This window comes from Mytilus trossulus, chromosome 14 (assembly GCF_036588685.1).
Source record: "Mytilus trossulus isolate FHL-02 chromosome 14, PNRI_Mtr1.1.1.hap1, whole genome shotgun sequence".
Lineage (NCBI taxonomy): Eukaryota > Metazoa > Mollusca > Bivalvia > Mytilida > Mytilidae > Mytilus > Mytilus trossulus.
In genome coordinates, this window is record NC_086386.1 from 36,107,542 (window position 1) to 36,129,886 (window position 22,345).

The following is a 22,345-nucleotide window of genomic DNA, read 5'->3' on the forward strand; positions in this document are numbered from 1 at the left end:
AGAACAATTCAAGTATATAGTGATAAGATGAACTGGTGAAGACTATAACTAAGTTTTATAAGTTTCAGTTAAGCAAATATTTAGTTTCTCAATGTGTAAAATGAGGATAGCAATTCACATAATTTTGAGTTAAAATGAAGGCTATCGTTTGACATAAACCAAATAAGCAGATTACTATCGGATATTTGGGATAAATATGGGTATTTTGCAAAGAGTTCATCCAGAAAGGTTTTTCTTTCCTTATTATAAAGGGTACATTTAAATAAAAAAATGTTCTTCATCTTCAACCGAGTTGATTGAACAAAACTGGCATGTTCTCTCTGGTCTTGGTAGTGTAATATTTTTTGCATGGTCATCAATTTTTGTTTGTAACGGCCTCTCTCTATGCGGAGACAATGATTACTTATTCTAAATGTAGTTAGTATAACTCTCTTATCTCTGTTCTTAATATTGAAGTAATCTTCAAAAATGAAATTATGTTTAAATCTAAAGTAGCTGCTCAATTTACTGTGATCATCTTTTTTAATTAAGTCTTTTTGATGGCTCCAATATGTTAAAAAATCAGTTTTGATACATTTTCTAAGTAAAATTTACAATATAGTTTTTTACAAAGTGCTAAATTTAGTGCTGTACCAAGTCAGGAATATGACAGTTGTTACCCATTCGTTTGATGTGTTTGGACTTTTGATTTTGCCTTTTGATTTTTGATTTTCCTTTTTGAATTTTCCTCGGAGTTCGGTATTTTTGTGTTTTTACTTTTTAAACCAATTTTTTCACTTAAAAACTTGATGTTTGCATACCACGATTGATTAGCCACAGCTTTATCTTAATATATAAAGGAAACCTACCTAGCTCTGATATAACTCCAATATTTGTGCAATTTTTGGAGACACGGCAAGTACATATTTGCAAAATTTTAAGATTTAATTTATCAGGTTCCCAATCTTTGAAGATTTCAAAAAGATGCATGGCTCTTCTTTTTGGAGTCAAATTTAACATACCCCATATTTCACATTTATTGAAAAGAAAAGCTTTTTAAAAGAAAATATACAATCTTGTATGATCGTGTATGCATTCCGAAAAACATTAATAAAAATTCCGGGATTAGTTCATGCCTTTTCCGATACGTTACAGTTGTTACTTTTTCGTCACAGAAAATGACATTTTGTGTTTACTGACAAATTTATAAAAAATACTTTGGAACAGGAATAGATCATGCCTGGTGGTTCTGTAAACGGAAGGCCTTTCAGAGAAAGTAAAGACAGCTTCGAAAAAACTGGAATTCCATGGTATATATTTATTTTTATTCAAAATCCTGCATCAATCTCTTAAAATCCACACTAATTGACTTAGTGAATAAACATTGTCTCCTGATGTCTTCAAAGGTTATAGAAACATATTGCATTCTGAATTAAGATTCCCTATGCCATTTTGTGCTTCTCGTATACAGATATTTGCAAGGCTCGAGGGTATACAGGCGCGTAGCTCCCTATACGCCAACACGCATTTGCGTGCACATCGATTCGGCATGCAAAAAAAAAACAAAATGAAAAAATAATGGCAAAATAAAAAACTTATAAATTGAATGTTAAAGGAAACATCTATGTTGTCACTTTTTTAATTGATGAAATATCATTGAATAACGGCATTTGGTTTCAAAATAAAAGTTTTATTGGAATTGATGGCAAAATCGGACAGTAACATGTATCTTTTACAAGATTTGAATTTGTAATATTCAGTCTAAGACATGTAGTTTTGGAGCACATTTTACAGTGTACGGTTCAGCAGTTTGGAATGAGATGTACCAATCGGCATAAGAAATATCAGGTCCCTTCGATATAATTGAAAGTATGCCGAGGCGATGTGGTCGGCAGACTACCGGAGCCAATCACCCTGCAAACACGCCAAAACAGTATTGGACATGTTGGAAAGTCTCATTATGTTTTGCGTTCATAGACCATATGATAAGGGAATTCAGTGGAGAGTGAAGTCGCGTCTAGTATTATCAAAAAATTGCTTCTTTGTGCTGTATCTGCTTCATCGTGCTGTAGGAAATAAAGCAGACGAACAAATCTCAACATTGTCTGAGACATACGAAACTGATCTGGCATGTAATTTTGACGAATTTAATTGGGAGATCGCAATATGCCGAACATATGCGCTGGTTTATAACATCTTGCGAGTGCTACCATAGAGATATATCAGTGTACTACGTATGTTGAAAACAAATGTACGATCCGTGAACAATGAACAACGACATGCAGTTACTGCATATTCATTCAGTGTGAATTTTGACAAGAGCAGTTTGTTTCTGCCTAGACACGAAGAGAATATTTTTGACGATTCTGAGTAAATTCTGTATCAAAAATATGTTTTGTCAAGTATTACTCTATTCAGAAGATTTATCAATAGTTTTACAATCATAATTTTTGTCCTGACTACATATAGTGCCTCTTTTATGACCGAAAACCGAAAAAAAAAAAATCTGCATAAAAGGGTCCCAAAATTTTTTCGGCTCGCTCCGCTCGGCGGTAGTTGCTTGCACATCGTTTCTTTCTAGCTACGCCCCTGGTATACGAATTTCAGAGAAAGAAAAAAAAAAATTGTTCGTTACTGATTTTATTTATTACCTTTAGCATTTGTTTAGGGGTTGTTATTTTATCATATGGTACAAAAATAATTCAAAAAAAACAATTGGTGTTGGCCCCAGGTGACTTAAAATGTAGATATCATTGAAATAGCTCCAAATTATCTCCCTTTGGTGCAAAAATGCCATTTGTTGGCATTTAAATTGAAATATCTTTTTTAACTCATCAGTGACCTATTTTTTATTGTTGTTTTTGAATAGGCTGTACACAAACTAAATAATTGTAAAATTAAAGTGATTACTGTAATTTAGTTCTTTTTTTATTTCGATATTTCTAATATTTTCTAAAGTTTAACATGTTTAACAGAAAAAAAGGACATTAACAAAAATGTATGCTTCTTTTGAAGGCAGATTGTGAGCGTAAATGAAGGTTGACCCAATTTTTTTATTTCATTTTTCTATTTCGTATAATCAAAGATCATTTATAGAAAAATATAGAGAAATCCTATATTAAGGTGGCTCGTGGGTACAAAAATTTTAGCGAAAACTTAATCCTTAATTTTTTCATTACAAATTTTATTTGTTACACTATTAGTTGTTACTTTATGATATGGTACAAAAAACAACCCCAAAAAAATATTTGGTTTGGCCCCAGATGACTTTAAAAATTGAATAAGCTCCAAATTATCTCCCTTTGGTGCATAAAAGCCATTTTTTGGCCTTAAATTTGAAATACCTTTTTAACTCATCGGTGACCTATATTTTTTATTATTGTTTTCAAATAAGCTGTACATAAACTAAATAATAGTAAAATTTAAGCAATTTCTTATATTAGGTTATTTTTTTTATTTCCTCTTTTTCTCCTATTAGTTCAACAGAAAAAAAGGACATTAACAAAAATGTATGCTTCTTCCAGAGGCAGATTTTAGCTTAAATGAACGGTGACCCCATTTTTTTATTTCATTTTTCTTTTAAGTATATGATAAAGTTCATTTATGAAAAAATATAGCTAAATTCTATATTAGAAAAAAAAATCATTTATACCCAGGAGCCCCCTTAAAAAAAAAAAATATTTAGACCCGCGAACCCCCTTAAGATGAATGGAGCTTGTATCTACATCTCTAGCTCCATTGTTGTTTATCTTGATTCGGAATTTTATTTACAATTGAATGTACTGTTACACTTTAACAGGTTTGGGACAACCCACCAAATGGGGAACTGTTTCTCAAATGAGTAACGACCGAGTAATCATTTGGTAGTGCTGAAAAACAAAATTTTCTTAACTGATAATAACTGTCTTTTTTTCTTAAAATGGCACAATTATTCATGAAAATGCAGCAAATTTTCCAAAAGATAAGTATCCCTATCTTGATTAACTGAAAAGATACAAGCCTATGAAAAATTAGAAAATTTGACTATTTTATTATTTTCAAGGCTTCTAACTTTTTCTAAAACCCATAATAAAAATATAGTTCTTGGAAAGAAGTTGTTCCATTTTCTATAAATTTGTGCAATTTTACCCAAAAAGACCTATTTTTGTAAAAAGTTTTCAGCACTATTGTTCTCCATTTGGCAGGTTGTCCACAACCTGTTAAAACATGTAAAATGTGACATTCTATTATATGATAAGAAGTGTTTCATATGCATTAAAACAAAACTGTGTGTACCAACATGATCATTGTTATGTTGTTGGCTTTTTAGCTCACCTGGCCCGAAGGGCCAAGTGAGCTTTTCTCATCACTTTGCGTCCGGCGTCTGTCGTCGTCGTCCGTCATCGTCCTGCGTCCGGCGTTAACTTTTACAAAAATCTTCTCCTCTGAAACTACTAGGCCAAATTAAACCAAACTTGGCCACAATCATCATTGGGGTATCTAGTTTAAAAATTGTGTCCGGTGACCCGGTCAACCAACCAAGATGGCCGCCATGGCTAAAAATAGAACATAGGGGTAAAATGCAGTTTTTGGCTTATAACTCAAAAACCAAAGCATTTAGAGCAATTCTGACATGGGGTAAAATTGTTTATCAGGTCAAGATCTATCTGCCCTGAAAATTTCAGATGAATCGAACAACCTGTTGTTGGGTTGCTACCCCTAAATTGGTAATTTTAAGGAAATTTTGCTGTTTTTGGTTATTATCTTGAAAAATATTATAGATAGAGATAAACTGTAAACAGCAATAATGTTCAGCAAAATAAGATTTACAAATAAGTCAACATTACTGAAATGGTCAAATGACCCCTTTAGGAGTTATTGCCCTTTATAGTCAATTTTTAACCATTTTTCGTAAATCTTAGTTATCTTTTACAAAAATCTTCTCCTCTGAAACTACTGCGCCATATTAAACCAAACTTGGCCACAATCATCATTGGGGTATCTAGTTTAAAAATTGTGTCCGTTGACCCGGTCAACCTACCAAGATGGCCGCCATGGCTAAAAATAGAACATAGGGGTAAAATGCAGTTTTTGGCTTATAACTCAAAAACCAAAGCATTTAGAGCAATTCTGACATGGGGTAAAAGTGTTTATCAGGTCAAGATCTATCTGCCCTGAAAATTTCAGATGAATCGAACAACCTGTTGTTGGGTTGCTACCCCTAAATTGGTAATTTTAAGGAAATTTTGCTGTTTTTGGTTATTATCTTGAAAAATATTATAGATAGAGATAAACTGTAAACAGCAATAATGTTCAGCAAAATAAGATTTACAAATAAGTCAACATTACCGAAATGGTCAAATGACCCCTTTAGGAGTTATTGCCCTTTATAGTCAATTTTTAACCATTTTTCGTAAATCTTAGTTATCTTTTACAAAAATCTTCTCCTCTGAAACTACTGCGCCATATTAAACCAAACTTGGCCACAATCATCATTGGGGTATCAAGTTTAAAAATTGTGTCCGTTGACCTGGTCAACCTACCAAGATGGCTGCCATGGCTAAAAATAGAACATGGGATAAAATGCAGTTTTTGGCTTATAACTCAAAAACAAAAGCATTAAGAGCAAAACTGACATGGGTTAAATTGTTTATCAGGTCAAGATCTATCTGCCCTGAAAATTTCAGACGAATCGATAGTCAATTTTTAACAATTTTCATAAAATTTGTAAATTTTTACTAACACTTTTAACTGAAACTACTGGGCCAATTATTATAGATGGGGATATATGTACGCAGCAAGAATGTTCAGTAAAGTTAGATCTACAAACATATCACCATCACCAAAACACAATTTTGTCACGAATCCATCTGTGTCCTTTGTTGAATATTCACATATACAAATGTACCAAGGTGAGCGACACAGGCTCTTTAGAGCCTCTAGTTTATATATGCTAGTGATTGAATCCTATTCCAAACAATCAAACACAAACGTTCATGATGTGCGATGATGTTTTTTTGCAAAACAGAAAATCTAGCATCGACTCTTGCATGCTCTTGAAAAGGAGGCAGTGACACAAATTTTGTACAAATATTGCAAGATATTCCCTGAATACACACAAAAAATTAAAATGAATTACATGTATTTTTGTATGCAGCATGGCTTATTGATATAGATAAACAACAATATCTAATACCCAACGACAGCTGGACCAGAGGTATAGGTCTCTTTTACAAGAAAAAACAAAAACTGACACATATGGACAGTCATTCTTCCCAAAGACCATTAGGGATTGGAATCAATTTCCAGCTAAAACATCATCGACTGACTTGAAAGGGGGATTCAGAGCTACTCTGAAAACAGGCTCTGGAAGAGTAGACAGCATAGAGTGTATAATAATTTAATGAAAGCTTAGGGACTTGGGATCACTGTTAAACCCTTGTTGAAAGTTTCTGCTGAATAATTAGCTTGTATCCTGTTAACTTGATTAACCCTGTCACATTCTGTATATAAGTGCCTGTACATGTCCTAAGTCAGGAGTCTGTAGTTTGATGCCCTGTGTGACATATTTGTTTCCCCTTCATTTTTGTACATTAATTACACAATTTGTCAAATGTTAGTTTTCTCTATTGAATTGTTTTAAATTTGTCTTTTCTATGAATTTCATAGTTGACTATGCAGTAAAGATAAAAAATAAAAAGGTGTGATTGCCAATGAAACAACTCTTCACAAGAAAACAAAGACACAGAAATTAACAACTAAAGGTCACCATACGACCTTCAACAATGTGCAAAGCCCACATCACATAGTCAGCTATAAAAGGCCCCAAAATGACAATTTAAAACACTTCAAACATGTCAAACCAGAAAACTAATTAATGGCCTTGTTTATTTAAAAAAAAATATAAAGAAATAGTATAGGCTTTCACTCAATGTTAAAGGCCATAAGGTGACCTATTTGTTAATTTCTGATAATTTTGTCTCTTGTGAAGAGTTTTCATTAGGAATCATACTACATCTTCTTTTTTTATATTAGTCCAGTCAAACTAAGATTTAACCTCAAACTAATTGCAACAGAAAATGTTTTAGTTCTAATCTATAGCATTATGTCCTTTATATACACAGAAAAAAGTCTCATAAAATCTAACTAAAACTTGAAATCTGCGTTTTTAAACTTCCTATGGATATTAACATTGGAAGGGGACATAATTCTTGCAAAAAGTACAAAAAGAAGAATACATGCTTAATTGTTTTGATTAAATTTGAGATTCTTTACCTTGACATGTTGAAAAATTCCATAAATGGTCAACTCATACATTACGAAATCTAGATTATAGCTTGATAAAAGATATAAAAACACCTTTAGAGTTGTTTGTTAAACTCTTAAGACCGCTTAAAATCAAGAATCAATACATTTTGATAAATAGAAGCTGTAAAGTAATATTTTTGTATCAATTTTTTATTAATATTTCTGCCTTTTTTGCAAGAGTTATCTCCCTTTTCAATGCAAATCGCCATGGGAATTTTAAATGGTGATTTTTTTAAGTCTTCCTCAAGTTAGATTTTATGGGACTTTTTTCTGTGAATATTTGGGGTATAATGCTAAAGATTAAAACTTAAAAATCTTCTGTTGCAATTACTTTTGGGTTAGGGTCCATTTTATGCTAGATTGACTGGACTAAAAGGGTCAAAATATTATAGTGTAAGTGGCTAAAATCTAGAAACTATTATACACAGGGATGTTGGACTCATTGGCATTTGAACCCTGATAACCAGAAACAGATTTTTTTTCCCCATATAAGTAACTTGCAACTATTTACTTTGGAATATTTCAGTTCATATATATCATGTACAACATGTATATTATCAGAGTGTACAATTTTGGATTGAAACAACATTCTAGGTTATCAAAGGTTGCTTCTGTTGACAAAATGACAATAAAAAATGTCAACATTTGTCCAGTAGAGCAGAAATACAATGTACAAGTCCTTTGGAGGTGAAACAAATATCTGGTTAATAATACTTTAGTCCAGGCAAATGTCAGGTATCTTTTGGTTTATAAGTGTTTCTGTTTTTTGTTTTTATGTGGATTAGACTGTTGGTTTTCCCGTTTGAATGGTTTACACTAGACATTTTTTGGTCCCTTTATTCATTTGTAGCTTGCTGTTTGGTGTGAGCAAAAGCTCTGTGTTGAAGGCCATACCTTGACATATAATGATTTACTTGATGAAGAGTTGTCTCACTGGCACTCATACCACATCTTCCTATATCGATGATTAGTTTAAACTTTACGAAAAAACATAAATTTGGAAAGTAAAAAAAAAAATTTTTGGTATCGTTCTTTCACCATTCCTTGTGTAAAATTACTGAACAAACAAAACTACTTAGTCAAATACTTTTATATATCTAAGTGTAATTGGATGATATATTTGACAATTTATCTATAAAATACACAACAGAATTCCAATCAAATGTCAAATTATTGTCAGTTGTTCTGTCAGGAACTTGCTGCTGCTGGTTTCTCTGGAAATAAAAAAAAAAAATTATGTTTTCAAACAGTCTTTTTCTTTTATTTCAATTATATCACACATACATGTAAATTAAAGTACAAAATGTACTTGGCATATCATGTGATCACCTTCCTGTGACATGTTACAATCAATTTTTAGATTTAAACCATTTCAGAAAATATAAACAGACATTTTTCATTGTTCAGTATTAGTTAGTATAGCCATTTATATACATCATAAAAATATATAACAGCTGAAAATATTTTAGATAAAAGTAAATCTATCTATATGTATTGGCATTAGACGATTGACTATGACTATGTGGAAGCCTACAAGCTGTTTATTTTAGTATATATACATGTATTTGTGTTGTTTGGTTTCTGTTTTGAACATACATGTTTGTACATTGTACAGATGGAGAGAAAACTCTTGCATTGAAAAAGAAATAGATAACAACTTTTAAATAAGGGGCCTGTAATTCAATGGTTGTTGTTTGTTTAGGTGTTACATATTTGTTTCCATGTTATTTTTTTTACATAAATAAGGCTGATGGTTTACTGGTTGGAATTGTTTTAAATTGTCTTATCAGGGCCTTTTATAGCTGACTATGAGGTATGGGCTTTGCACATTGTTGAAGGCCATACAGTGACCTATAGTTGTTAATGTCTGTGTCATTTTGGTCTTTTGTGGATAGTTGTGGCATTGGCAATCATACCACATCTTCTTTTTTATATTAAAAGTGAATGAATTATTGACATTGAAATAGCACTATCATGACTACATGTATGCTGACAGTAAAAAGTAAAGAATTGTCGTACTTTAACCTCTAGAACTTTGTGCGACACCATCTCATCAACATGATTGAACATTTTTTTCCTCATACATGTACATGTATTTAGGCCACACTTAGAAGTATTTTGGTTTGCCTTACTCTACTCAACATCAAGACAGTGGTAGGTAGGCATTTTATTTTATTTTTTTGGCAAAGAGAAATTTAAGTATCAGATAAGTGTTCAAGACTATCTCAATAAAAAAAAAAATTCACACCAGGCCTTGCGGTCATAAAACTTTCAAGCACGATTTTTGTACTCAGACTCAAGAATCAACCAATCAAAATGCTGGGTTTTGTGTTTTGAGCATGATTTATGTGCTCCGAGCACTGAGCAAAGTTTTATGACTTTAACCCCAGAACAATAAAAGATTTTGAGTAGGCAGCTATTTTCTAGGTAGGTAGGGTAAGGGCAAACAAACCTATCCTTTTTATGGCCTTATGAAGGCCTAGCTGTCAGTAATTATTGATAAATGTACATACTTGCTACATCTGGAAGAATAGGTTTTCCTTCTGACCATTTGATTGTTTTGATCAGTGATTCTGATCTCTTTTCTGCATCAACTTTAAACTCTGGCTTAAGACATCTTCTTACAGCATTAGCACATATACTAGAATACTGGATGTAGCTAAAATGTAAAGAAATGTAGATTTACATTTTATGTAGATATATGTAGTATATATGGGATAATGAATTACTTATTTACTTTCTCTTTTTTTTTTAAATTATCACCAGGTTAAGCATTTAAGTACATAACGTGTAAAGTACAAAATGAAGTTACAAATAAAGGAATTTTGAAACATTAATCATGATTGTTAATTTGATATTTTAAAATAAAAACAAAAGTTTGTATACATGTACATGTAGATTAGCTTGGGAATTGGCTAGAACAGTTTAGTATGAAATGATTTCTTATATACACATGTATATTACATCAGTTGAATGAATGTTTGAATATTTCATTAGACTCTAGAAAGAGGACTGCTTGATCAGAATGACATAATTCATTTTTCATTTCATCCAAATAATTTTCAAAATCTAAATTTTAGTATTTCACTTTCATGACTTTATTTATAAACAATAAAAATAACTTATCTGTATTTTATAGCCATATACGCTTACACAACTACTACAGCATGATTATAATATGTCTTTCTAATTCTATATTGTGAATGATGTAACACTATTTTTCGGTACTTAATAAAATGTTTAGCATGTTTAATGCCTAAATTAATATTTTTTGTTTCCCCAATCCCTAATGACCCTGCAAAAATGGTGCTACTCATAAAATTTTATTGTCAAATCTAAAGTCGAATATTATTTTATTAATTTCTGATTTTCAGGCTTGCGGGATCGCCCGATAATGTTCATTTTTTTTTTAAATAAAATTATTTCCCTACCTACATGTACATGACCTACCTACCCACACCTGGCTTGGCAGGATCAGGGACTGGGAGACAAACAATATATTAATTTAGGCCTAAACCAGCTGCATTTGTTTGCACCTGTCCTAAGTCAGGAATCTGATATTCAGTAGTTGACCTTTGATGATTTAGTTCTTGTTTTTTTTATATACATGTAGATTATACCATTGTTTTCTTGTACGTTTTAATGGTTTTACACGTCACTTTTGGGGCCCTTAATAGCTTGCTGTTCTGTGTAAGCAAAGACCACACTTACTTATAATGGTTTAATTTGTTGTCTCATTATCACTTATACCACATCTTCTTATATCTATGATTAACCTTTAGAATTAGAAAAGGGTCCAAACAGACAGAGAACATGACTGGGAGAGAACCTGATTATGGGCAACAGATGTAGATTACCACCCTCTATGAAGACCATGTACATAAAATTGTTTTTAAAGATACTAAGGACAAGGGCAAAAACATTTAAAAATAATATCATATGAAATTATGGACACAATTCACCATAAATGAAATTAGACAATTGCATTCAATTCATCAGACATTTTTTTTCAATTGAGACATTTTGAAAAGGTCGAATTCTACGGTGACAATTAAAATTGTCGATGTGGATAGTTATAGTCTGACGGTAAGATGGCCCTATAGATAAAAAAACAAGTGTTGGCCAGGTCGAGGCGACTGAAAATAATTTCAGTGTCAGTGAACAAATAAGCCAGGACTCTCTCGTATGGCCTTCTGTTGATTTACTTGGGGTGACAAATGCAACAATGTTTTGAAAAAAACCTTTTAAATTCATACTTTATGCCAGCTCGCTTCCAAAAGGTCGACATTTCTGTTGCTGAGTAATGATCTCGCCGGTTGAAATTTTGCGATTTTGGTGAAGGTCAATATGTAACGGAAGTATGGTAATGGTCATTTGTTGACGGTTACGGCTCTGTCGCAGATTACGGATACGTGAATGATACAATGTTCGTTTTATATTTATTTAAAAAGATAGATATAGACAATCATGGTTGAAATATTGTATCCAATGTTTTTAAATAGACATATATAATTAAATATGTCTCTGGTAAGACTTACTCACGCGGACTTACCAAATTATTCTTAAGGATCAAAGCTAATATTAGGAAGGCGTTACATTCAATACTAGTCCAAATAATTATGACTTCTGGCAAGGCTATTTTATTTTTTTTCAATAGAAAAAAGGAAATAAGGGACATGTAGCAAGTCTATGTGTTGACATGAATTATCATTGATATGGTCATTATTATAAATTAACTGTTAATAATTAGGCTTTTTACCACAGGAATTATTATCTATACCTGAGCTGTATTTGGCAATACGTTTAGGAATTTTTGGTCCTAGTACGCTCTTCATCTATATTCACGTATTAATTTTATTTGGCCTTTTTAACCTGTTTATTCGAGCGTCACTGGAGTGGTAAGTATTTTGTAGACTGGCGAAGCGCGCATCTGGTGCAAGTATAAATTTTCAATCCTAGGATGAAGAAAGGATGCTTTTAAGACATCTTATTGGGTGTCCTAAAGTTAGGACGAACAATGAGATATATCATAAGTTAAGAGAGCTTCAAGAACACGACTTAGGACAAAGACTTGTCATAAGATAGACTTAGGACACGTTCTTATCCTAAGATAGCTTCGAGAACACCACCCCTGGTATCTGTGATGATTTTTTTAATTGATTTGGTATTGTAGTAATTGAAATTGCTGTCTTAAGTTTAGTCACAATTTAACTCAAGTTCGATGTCGAATTATAGCTTGTCATACACTCGGTCATACATGTATTATATTAATTATTATTTAAACCTATTTATTGTTAGATGTAGACAGAAAAGTAATTGGGCATTATGCTAAAATTCGCATTAGTAATAGTGTTCTTAGAATTGAGCAAGGGCGTCACTCTAAAACCCCTGTAGAAGAAAGAATGTGTCCTTTGTGTCTCTAAGAAGTAGGAGATGAATTTCATTTCACTTTGAAATGCACAAAACTCGATATGATTAGAGATCAACTTTACTGTTTTCCAAAATTAGTGAAATAGTTCCCTCTTTTTTTAAATTTGACTAAAAAATTAAGGAAGCAAGATTTAAATTTTTGTATGCGTGTGGTGAGACTGATATAACTAGAACTATTGTTAAATTTATAAGCGACATGTACATTTCTAGAAATGCTTTATTAAGTACTAAATAACTTTGTGGTACCACCTCCTCATATAATTTTTATGAATTTGGTATGATATATATGTTTGTGTATAACCAATGTGTATTGTCTTGGATTCAATCCTGTAATTTTGGATTTTAAACCAATAAAAATTACTCGCTTACTTGCTTACTTGCTTACTTACATGTATAATATTAGGTGCTTGACCATCGTTTGGTCCTGTGATATGAGATATCTACTTGGATTATATACTGTACGTTTTGTTTTACTGTTTCATTGAAGTAACCTAAAATATGCTTTATTTATATTTAGATTTGTTTTATATTTATAGCGGGAATCCTAAGAGATTTCATAGTCAGGATGTGCTCAGATTGTCAGGTCAGCAGACGACTAAATTACTTTTTTTATATTTAAATTTGTTCTATATTGATAGCGGGAATCCTGAGAGATTTCATAGTCAGGATGTGCTCAGATTGTCAGGTCAGCAGACGACAAATATACATTTATTTATATTTAGATTTGTTCTTTATTTGTAGCGGGAATCCTAAGAGATTTCACAGTCAGGATGTGCTCAGATTTTCAGGCCAACAGACGACTAAGATCAAAGACTTATCTGGTCCCGTGGAAGATATTGAAACAGAAGCACAGAGACAGCTGAAGACATTATTGGACAAACAACTCAGAACACAAACTACATTAAAAGAGTGAGTCGAAAAGAGTAATAGCGCATTGGAAAATTATAAAATTTAAAATGATCTTTTCGGTTTTTATTTGAAAACACAGTTTTTCAAGTAGAATACATAGAGTCTTGACATGAACAATCGAACATATTACACAATGTCATGTGCAAACATTTCCAGAACGTTACAAATATTACACGTAAACAGATATTAAAGGGTTTTTTTTATAGATTAATAAGCTTAGTCTTAATATACAAAATATAAACACAAAAAGGAAGTATTAAGATTTTTTCTATCAGACACTGAATCTATTAAAAGACACCCTTGCAATATATATATACAAGTCAGGGAAGAGAAACTTTTGTAATATCCCAGATACTTTCATATACATTTATTTATCATCGACGTTTCCAAATAAACAAACATATTATTTTCAGACAGCTTGCACAAAGTCGTAAGTTTACTAATAGTACCTTGTACGAACCAACTACAGATTCTGTCACTGGTATTATAGATTTGTCTGATTATAAAGTACTCGAAGAGCAAGACAGCAGAGTTAATGAATTACGATTATGCGGTCTAAGTGACGATGAAATAAGACTCAAATTACAAACAGAGGATGGAATTATGGTACGTAGCAATGGTGTTCTAAACAAACAACATAATAGAAAGGAAAGTGATATGTAGCATTGGTGTTGTAAACAAACAAAATAATATACCATATACCTATGTCCCAATTTGTCTTTTTTATTTTGACCCCTTTTGGTTTTATCAGCTTTCCATCGTTTGAATTAAGTTATTGAATTTCAAATAGTTTGTCCTCGAGCATCACTGAAGAGGGGGGGGGGGCAAGGGGTTTATCTGTTATGCTGTTATGGGGCATTTTAATTCTTTGTTATCTGTTATTCTGAAAACATATTTGCTGTTAGCTGTTATTGCCCTATTCTTTGTTAGCTGTTATTGGGCTTTTAGTTTTTTTGTTAACTGTTATTATGATAATGTATTTGCTGTTAACTGTTATTGAAAATTTGAATGTTAGTAATTTTTTTATAGAAATTGAAGATCATTGGATATTGGGGTCTACCACTACTAACACTACTAATATGTTGGTTCCGTATTCTGAGAAGGATTTCATTAACAAATACCCATCACAGAAGTGAGATCCAGGACAATTCCAGTATATCTTATGATTATCCTTTGTAATACATTCCATTTTTTTTGGGAACATTTATTTTGAATTCTTATTTTTTGTATGTTTTCCGTACGATCATATTAAATAAGAACAATTCTTAATATGACAAAAAAGAAAAATATGGCCAGGAATATCTATCAAGGATCTCAATTAAGGACTAGGTCCTTACAACCAGTTAACCTTTTATATTATATGGTACATAGACTCAGCTCTTTTCAAAGCAGAACCAAACACATTGTACTATGAAAGTTCCCACCATGTACTGGGTTCCGAAGCTGCATATAACTCATTACAAACAAAGATTTATTTCGTCTTCAAGCCATTGTTGCCCTACTAAACTACATGCAGTATGTATTCTATACTTAGAAGTAGACTTGGTACAAAAAAAAAAAACGATAAAAAAATGTTCAAATAAGGCCTTTGAAAATAGTGGAATAAATTACTTTTGGAGTGTCAAAATTGCATGGTTAGAGGTACTGGATAAATTGCATGCTTATAATTGGTGCTTTTGAGTTTTCTACCCTATATACAACTTTGCCTCATAGTCTTATTCAGAAAACTTCACACACCTCATTAAATGGGCATTTAAAAAAGTCAGAATGCGAATTTATATGTTCAAACTCTTTTCGGTAATTTTTTAATAGCAACAAACACAAGAACTATGACGATTGGACCTTCTTTGATATCATAACTGCCCTTGAATTTTTACTAGATATCATTTTTGTCTCTTTGACATATTCCACATTTCCATTCTCAATTTTATTACACACTTAATTTTCAAATTACAAGCATGTGTGAGTTTCTATAACTGTACAAAAATAAATGCTGAAAAAAGTATTCTATAACAAATAAACAGCTATGCCATGAGAACTGCTGAAAACGTTTTTCTGTTAATGTCCAAAAACTAGAAAATCCCCCCTTTTTAATTAATAAATCCCCTTAACTCGGAAACATAAAATATAAAATTTATAAAAATTGAAAGGGAGCTCATGTCAATCAGTAGATTACACACCACCTGTAGGAAACACTAAGATATAAACAATTCACCAAAATTCCTTGCAAATTTGGGGAAGGATTTTTGAGTTATTATCAGAAAACTAAAGAAAAAAATTCCCCATTTTTATTGAATAAAATTCAATTACCCAGAAACTTAAAATCTAAAATTTATAAAACACGATAGGGAGCTCACGTCAATAAATATAAACAAATTTTCCAAAGTTTTATGTAAATTGGTTTAAGAGTATTTTAGTAAATGTCCGATATGTTGAAGACGGATGGACAAGAATATACCAAATACATATCTGGATATATAATTCGAAAAAACATGTTCATAGAAAATGGAATTCAAAGGGTTATACCCGTTATAAGAAATGTTGGATTTGTCAAGGACCCGACTTATATTTATATTTAATTTACTGTTATCTGTTTTTGTTCATTTTAATTCCTTGTTATCTGTTATAAGCCAAATCAATTTGCTGTTTTGCTGTTATTGGGACCCCCCTTGCCCCCCCTCACTGAAGATACAGTTATTCCTGAAATGAGCACCTGCTGCTGGAAAGTTTGAACCGTTATTGATATTAATCATTTGAATTAGGATTTGGAATCATATGAAATATTAAATCCACCAAAACTGCTGTTTGTAATTGAAATGTCGCAGCACTTAAACTTTACATGCTAAACTGCAGCCTTGATAATTTTTCAAAGTACTCTGATTTTGTTCCAGTTTGTAATTTGCAAATCAATTACAAATTATTAGTTTTGTTCTATTGGACCTAAATAATAAAGCTTAATTACCTTTTCCAACCTTCTGAGATCTTCTCCAGCTTATTGAGTTCCTAGTTTGATTAAACTGAAATTATTCACGATCTTTTATAGCGTCATTTGTTTGTCTTTTCTCATTTTTCTTTTACAGTGTTGTGTATTTTCGTTCTTTTGTTCTCTTTTACTCGAGATAGAATGAAATATCATTTTTTGGTTGTTCCCTATTAGCATTGATGGACTCTCCTTTCACTATATTAAAGTGAAGCGTTTATATCTGATCCGTATTCCAATCAGATTGACGTGATTATATATATGGTAGCATTTTCTTGGTTTCTTCTGTCCATATCATAAACTTAGATGAGTACAAAAATGCCTGATTGCTCGCCCTGAAGCATAGATAATTTCACCGATGTTGTTAATTTTTTTCTGGTTACCGAGTCTGAATACAGTGTACGTAAATTTGGAAACACTAGTTGTAAAATTCTTTATGAATCGGATTCATCAAGTGCAAAAGCCATATTTTCGCACAATCGAACTATCTTCAAACCCAGTTCTTTGAAGTTTCAAAATATTTGCTATACATGAGATATCGGTTAATAAGACTAATTTAACCACAACTTTGCGGGTTTATTTTTGCATTTTAAAACTCTCTAGAAAACATCCTACAAAGAAACTGCAAATACCAAAATAATAATGCTAAAAATATCAACAAAGCACCTGCTAATAAATCAACATGGCTTAACCGAAAATATCATTATATTTCTTGTAGCAGATATTACATTAAAATGTAACTTAAATGTTTTCGACGGTTGAACAATTCATCCGCTTTATTAAGAACTTCTGTTTTATCTTATAAGGCAAATATAAACTGTTCCGAGGTCGTTTGTTGGCTCTTTAAAAAGCCTGAACGTTGTTCAAATCGTCATATTTTTATTACTAATAAATTAATTTCAATTGAAATACAAGCATGATATACCCATAGGAGAGATAGACTTATTTTTATGTTTTAATGTAAAAACAATCTGTAGTTTCTATTGTAATTTTAGGGAAGCAAGAAACCAAGACTTGGACAGGAACCATCATATCTACAAGATAAGCTTGCAGAAATTGATAGAAAAATAGAGACACACACAAAATCATTGACAATGGCGGATACATTTTATGGTCAAGCAAATGTTGGTAGGCATGCTATGGATTTAGAAAAGTCTCTTGTCAAATACAGTACTGATAATAAACGTTTAAGTTCTATGTTGATAAAAAATAAATTTTCGTCAGACTTTCCACACCCTGAGCATCCTATGAATCATATTCCAGAAATTTTAGAAGAGATTGCCGGGAAGAAATTATTAAATAAGAAGCAGCACAGATTGAAAAAGCGTAATAATACTGAAACTAACAGAAACTCTGAAGAACTATTTACTGCTGATACTGATAGAAATGATAGTCTCGATGACGTTTGCAGTACGGTTGAGGGAATTGTGTCTACCTCTTCATGCCGAAATGAACAGGAAAGTGAAATAATTGGTTGTAAAACCAGAGAAGACTCAGTTATAGATAACCGCTTATCTGTCGATGTTGAATGCAGTGATGATAAACAATCCCAAAATTGTAATGGTGAACTTCAGACAACTAAAAAACCCGACAATACAAGTGTTAATAACAAAATTGTACTTGGTATGGTAAATCAAATTCCACAATGTGATATTATTGCAAATAGACTTTCAGTTGAGGAAATACGTAAACTTCCGAAGTTTGAAAATTATGAAGAAGGGAGCCAAAATAATGTAAGTAGGATTGTCTTTTCAAGTACCAAATGGATAAGTTTTCGCAGGATTTTGAAGATACAACACACACTTCCATTTCCTACTCCATAATTCTACATATATTATTAGTACGCTTTCAATTTGAATTTCATTAGTTCCAAAAGCAAATATACTAACGATAAAATCACAAGCCAAAATGATAGGCAAAAATACCATGACTTAAACAAAAAAGAGAAGACAAACAAACTTTCAAACTAATACACGGAATTTTCAATGTTGATCAACACAAAATCTCACCAACATACGAACCATGAACGCTGGTTTCACTTAATCATTTAGTTAATGGTAAGCAATTTGAAATCTACTACTATTTTAACAATAACGTGAGCACAGCCTTGTTAACATTTATTTAGCCATATATACAATTGTTTGAAAACATATGAATATAGCAACAGAAATTACAAAATACCTTTTTAAGTGTTTATTCTCGTACAGGAGAAATTTCTTGTGCGTATCATAAAACAGGGGAAAACGTATTTTCTATTTTTTTTCTTCAGGTTTTATATTTGAAGAACCTGCCTAATAGAATATCAGAAAATGAGCTAGGCTCTTTGTTTCTAAGATTCCAAGTGTCCAACTGTTCTCCAATAAAATTCAGAATTATGAGTGGAAGAATGAGAGGTCAAGCGTTTGTAACACTTGACAGTAGGTACCTTTACATAATAAAAAAAAAAAAAAAAAATTGAGTTCATTTTATAGATGAATGATTGTTCCACTACTTAATTGTGTATTGTCTTACCAGTACACTTGGTTAAATCAAAAATAAAGTAATAAATTGTTCAAATAAGGCCTTTGAAAATAGTTGAAATAATTAATTTTGGAGTGTTTGAAGTTTTGATTTTCCTACCCTATACAGCACTTTACCTCATAATCTTATAAAGAAAAAATGCACACACCCAATCAAATGGGCATTTAAAAAGTCAGAATGGGAATACATGTACTCAAATTCTTTTAGACCATATTTTAGTAACAACAAACCAAATAACTTTATGTCAATTAGACATGCTTTGATACTAAAACTGCCCTTGAATTTTTTAAGTTAATATTTTTGTTCGCTTTGGAGATTCTTTATAACGTCAAGTTATTAAAATTTTAATCTGGACTAACTGCACCACTTATTGCGGACCTGTTTTTGTATTGTTATGAGTTACAATGTATGACTTACCCTTACGGAGCACCTAGTTTTTGGTGGGGTTCGTGTTGTTTATTCTTTAGTTTTTAATGTTGTGTCATGTGTACTATTGTTTGTCTGTTTGTCTTTTTCATTTTTAGCCATGGCGTTGTCAGTTTGTATTAGATTTATGAGTTTGACTGTCCCTTTGGTATCTTTCGTCCCTCTTTTATGTATCATTGTCATTTTGTTTTGTTACCTATTCTGACATCGAACTCGAACTTTCTTTTGAACATAGTTTTACATAGTATTGTTGTGTGTTTGTTCTTACTATATTGCTAGAGGTATAGGCGGAGGTTAGAGATCTCAAAAACCATGTTTAACCCCGCCTCACTTTTGCGCCTGTCCAAATTCAGGAGCCTCTGGCATTTGTTAGTCTTGTATGATTTTAATTTTAGTTTCTTGGGAATACTTCGGAGTTTAATATGACGTCCATAATCACTGATCTAGTAAACATGTGTGTTTAGGGACCAGCTGAAGCACGTATCCGGGTGCGGAATTTCTCGCTGCATTGAAGACCCATTGGTGGCCTTCGGCTATTGTCTGCTTCTGTGTTGACTTGAGTTATCATTTATATGTTCATAATGATAAATTAAATGCCAACCAAACTTTGAATATTTGAAATACTTAGGCTTTTCTACCTCAGGAATAGATTTCCTTAGCTGTACTTGGCAAAACCTTTAGGAATTTTTGGTCCTAAATGCTTTTTAACTTCTTACTTTATTTGGATTATTTAACATGTTTGGATTCGACCGACGTCACTGATGGGTCTTTTGTAGACGAAACACGTGTAAAAAAAATCAATCCTGGTATCTATGATGAGTTGTTTTGACACATTCCCCATTTCCATTCTCAATTTTACAATATTATGCAACAAAACAGCTACACGAATTTGTCTTTTTATTGTCAAATTTACTGAACAAATAAACTCACCATATATTTCAGGATTAAACATTTGTTTGTCAAATACTGTGTTCAAGATACTTCTGTAGTGTCGAATATGATTATCCTATTATAGATAAATGTGTATACTATAATTCAAAATTTTTACCACTGTTTTCGTTAGAGTTCATGTTGGTGTCTTGATTTCCATGGCAACGGTCTAAACAACATCAAACTCCATGAATAAACACTAAATGTCAAATCATTCAGTCTTGATTTTCTTATTGCAGGACAAATACAATGAATTTTCTTTCTGTGTTTGAAATTATCGAATTTACATGTGTAAAAATTGTATATATTTAATAGCTTGAAGAGATTTTCAATATATATGTTCTTAGATCAAATGAATTGTCAGTACAGTAACAAATCAATGATTGTTTCACAACATTGAAATACTGTATATGAAACTCTTTATTTGAAAATTTTGTTTGTTTTTCAAATGAATTTGTTAAAGTTATTGTCATACAATGTTTTCTGAGACACAAATTTTTCATTTTCAGGTAAAGAGACTGCTTCAGAAGCCCTTGGTCTTGTAAATGGATATAAATTACATGATAAACCCATCATTATACAGTATGGAAAGAACTGAAAGATGAAATGGTTAAGCTAAAAACAATATCTCAATTTAGCCTATTTTACAAAGGACACACAAGGAGAAATGTCTTTAAAGATGTCAATTATAGCTTTAACTTATATAATGTTATTTTTACATTTTTATGCTAAATTCCTTTTTTGGGATGTAAGCTAATTGTTTCTTTTTAGACTTTATGACACATATATACTGGATAGTTAAATGCAAGAAATATGTAATATATACACTACCTCTTTCACAAATGTCTAATATTTTTCCATTTTTTTGTTTTCATGCCTCTCTGTAAGCTGATTATGTTAATTTGATCATTTTACTTGATAATTTGATTTCAAATCGGCATTTGAACATATTTTTTATTAATTTAGTTTGGTGATTTACATCGAGAACACACGCGAACGGCTACCAGTGCTCCCGCAATAACTTAAAATAACTTTGACGAAATCTTTTCATATTTAAATATGTTCTTTCCAATTACTACATGGACATCAATTTCGATTTTCATGATTTTAGCTTTTATCGTTGTTGGGTTGTACACCTTTAAGTAGCGAAAAGTGATACTTAGATTCATTTTGGCCTTTCCATTTCTAAGACCTACCCACATTCATTTTATTTTTCAATTGATCCTATTTGAGTCTATATTTGCAAATATCATTTTATTGCAGAAAATCCTATTTGCTGTTGATTGAACAGCCTCTTGTATCGTATGTGTTTGTCTAAGGTCAAGTGCAACCCTTAAAGATCCTTTGGTCTTTGTAGGTTTAACTTGTTCGAATTGAAGTTGCATATCCTAAAGTAAAGTTAAATACTTCAATCATTTATTTCTATTCCATACCAATCCTACCGTAAAATTGGGAATGATTGCTGATGCTACTTAAGGGTAATCAGTTCTTGCTCCACTAGTGGCCTAATCATATGACAAGTACAAGTTAAGGGATAAGTTGCATTGGTATTACATCCTTTCAAATTAAAAAAAATCAAAACACGTTAATTGAGGACAAGCAATAATTTTTAGGTTTCAAAATCAAAACGTTATACAATTCAACATGAAGGCTTAGCTGTAAAGTTTTCAATATACAATTTATCACGTAAGCTCACATATCAATTGTACAATTTGGCATCTATATCCAAACGTGCAATGTCGAATCCGAAGTTTTGCTGAGAACTTTGCAGACAGTTTCATATTTATATCAAATTACAACTTGCAAGTTGTCCAAGTAAGGAACGTTGTACTATACGGAGGTTAAGTGACATTAAAGAATAAAAGAGTAATAACAAACTATTTT

General features: G+C 31.7%; 1 protein-coding gene across 1 annotated transcript; it reads left to right on the forward strand.

Annotated features, from left to right (window-relative positions):
* Positions 1-1,147: 1,147 nt before the first annotated feature.
* LOC134697236 (RNA-binding protein 41-like) lies at positions 1,148-22,323 on the forward strand. Its single transcript, XM_063559383.1, has 6 exons — positions 1,148-1,289; positions 13,438-13,605; positions 14,019-14,211; positions 17,581-18,318; positions 18,855-19,002; positions 20,971-22,323. Exons 1-6 carry the CDS (start codon positions 1,216-1,218, stop codon positions 21,057-21,059), a joined length of 1,410 nt encoding a protein of 469 aa, XP_063415453.1. The 5' UTR covers positions 1,148-1,215; the 3' UTR covers positions 21,060-22,323.
* Positions 22,324-22,345: the final 22 nt, after the last annotated feature.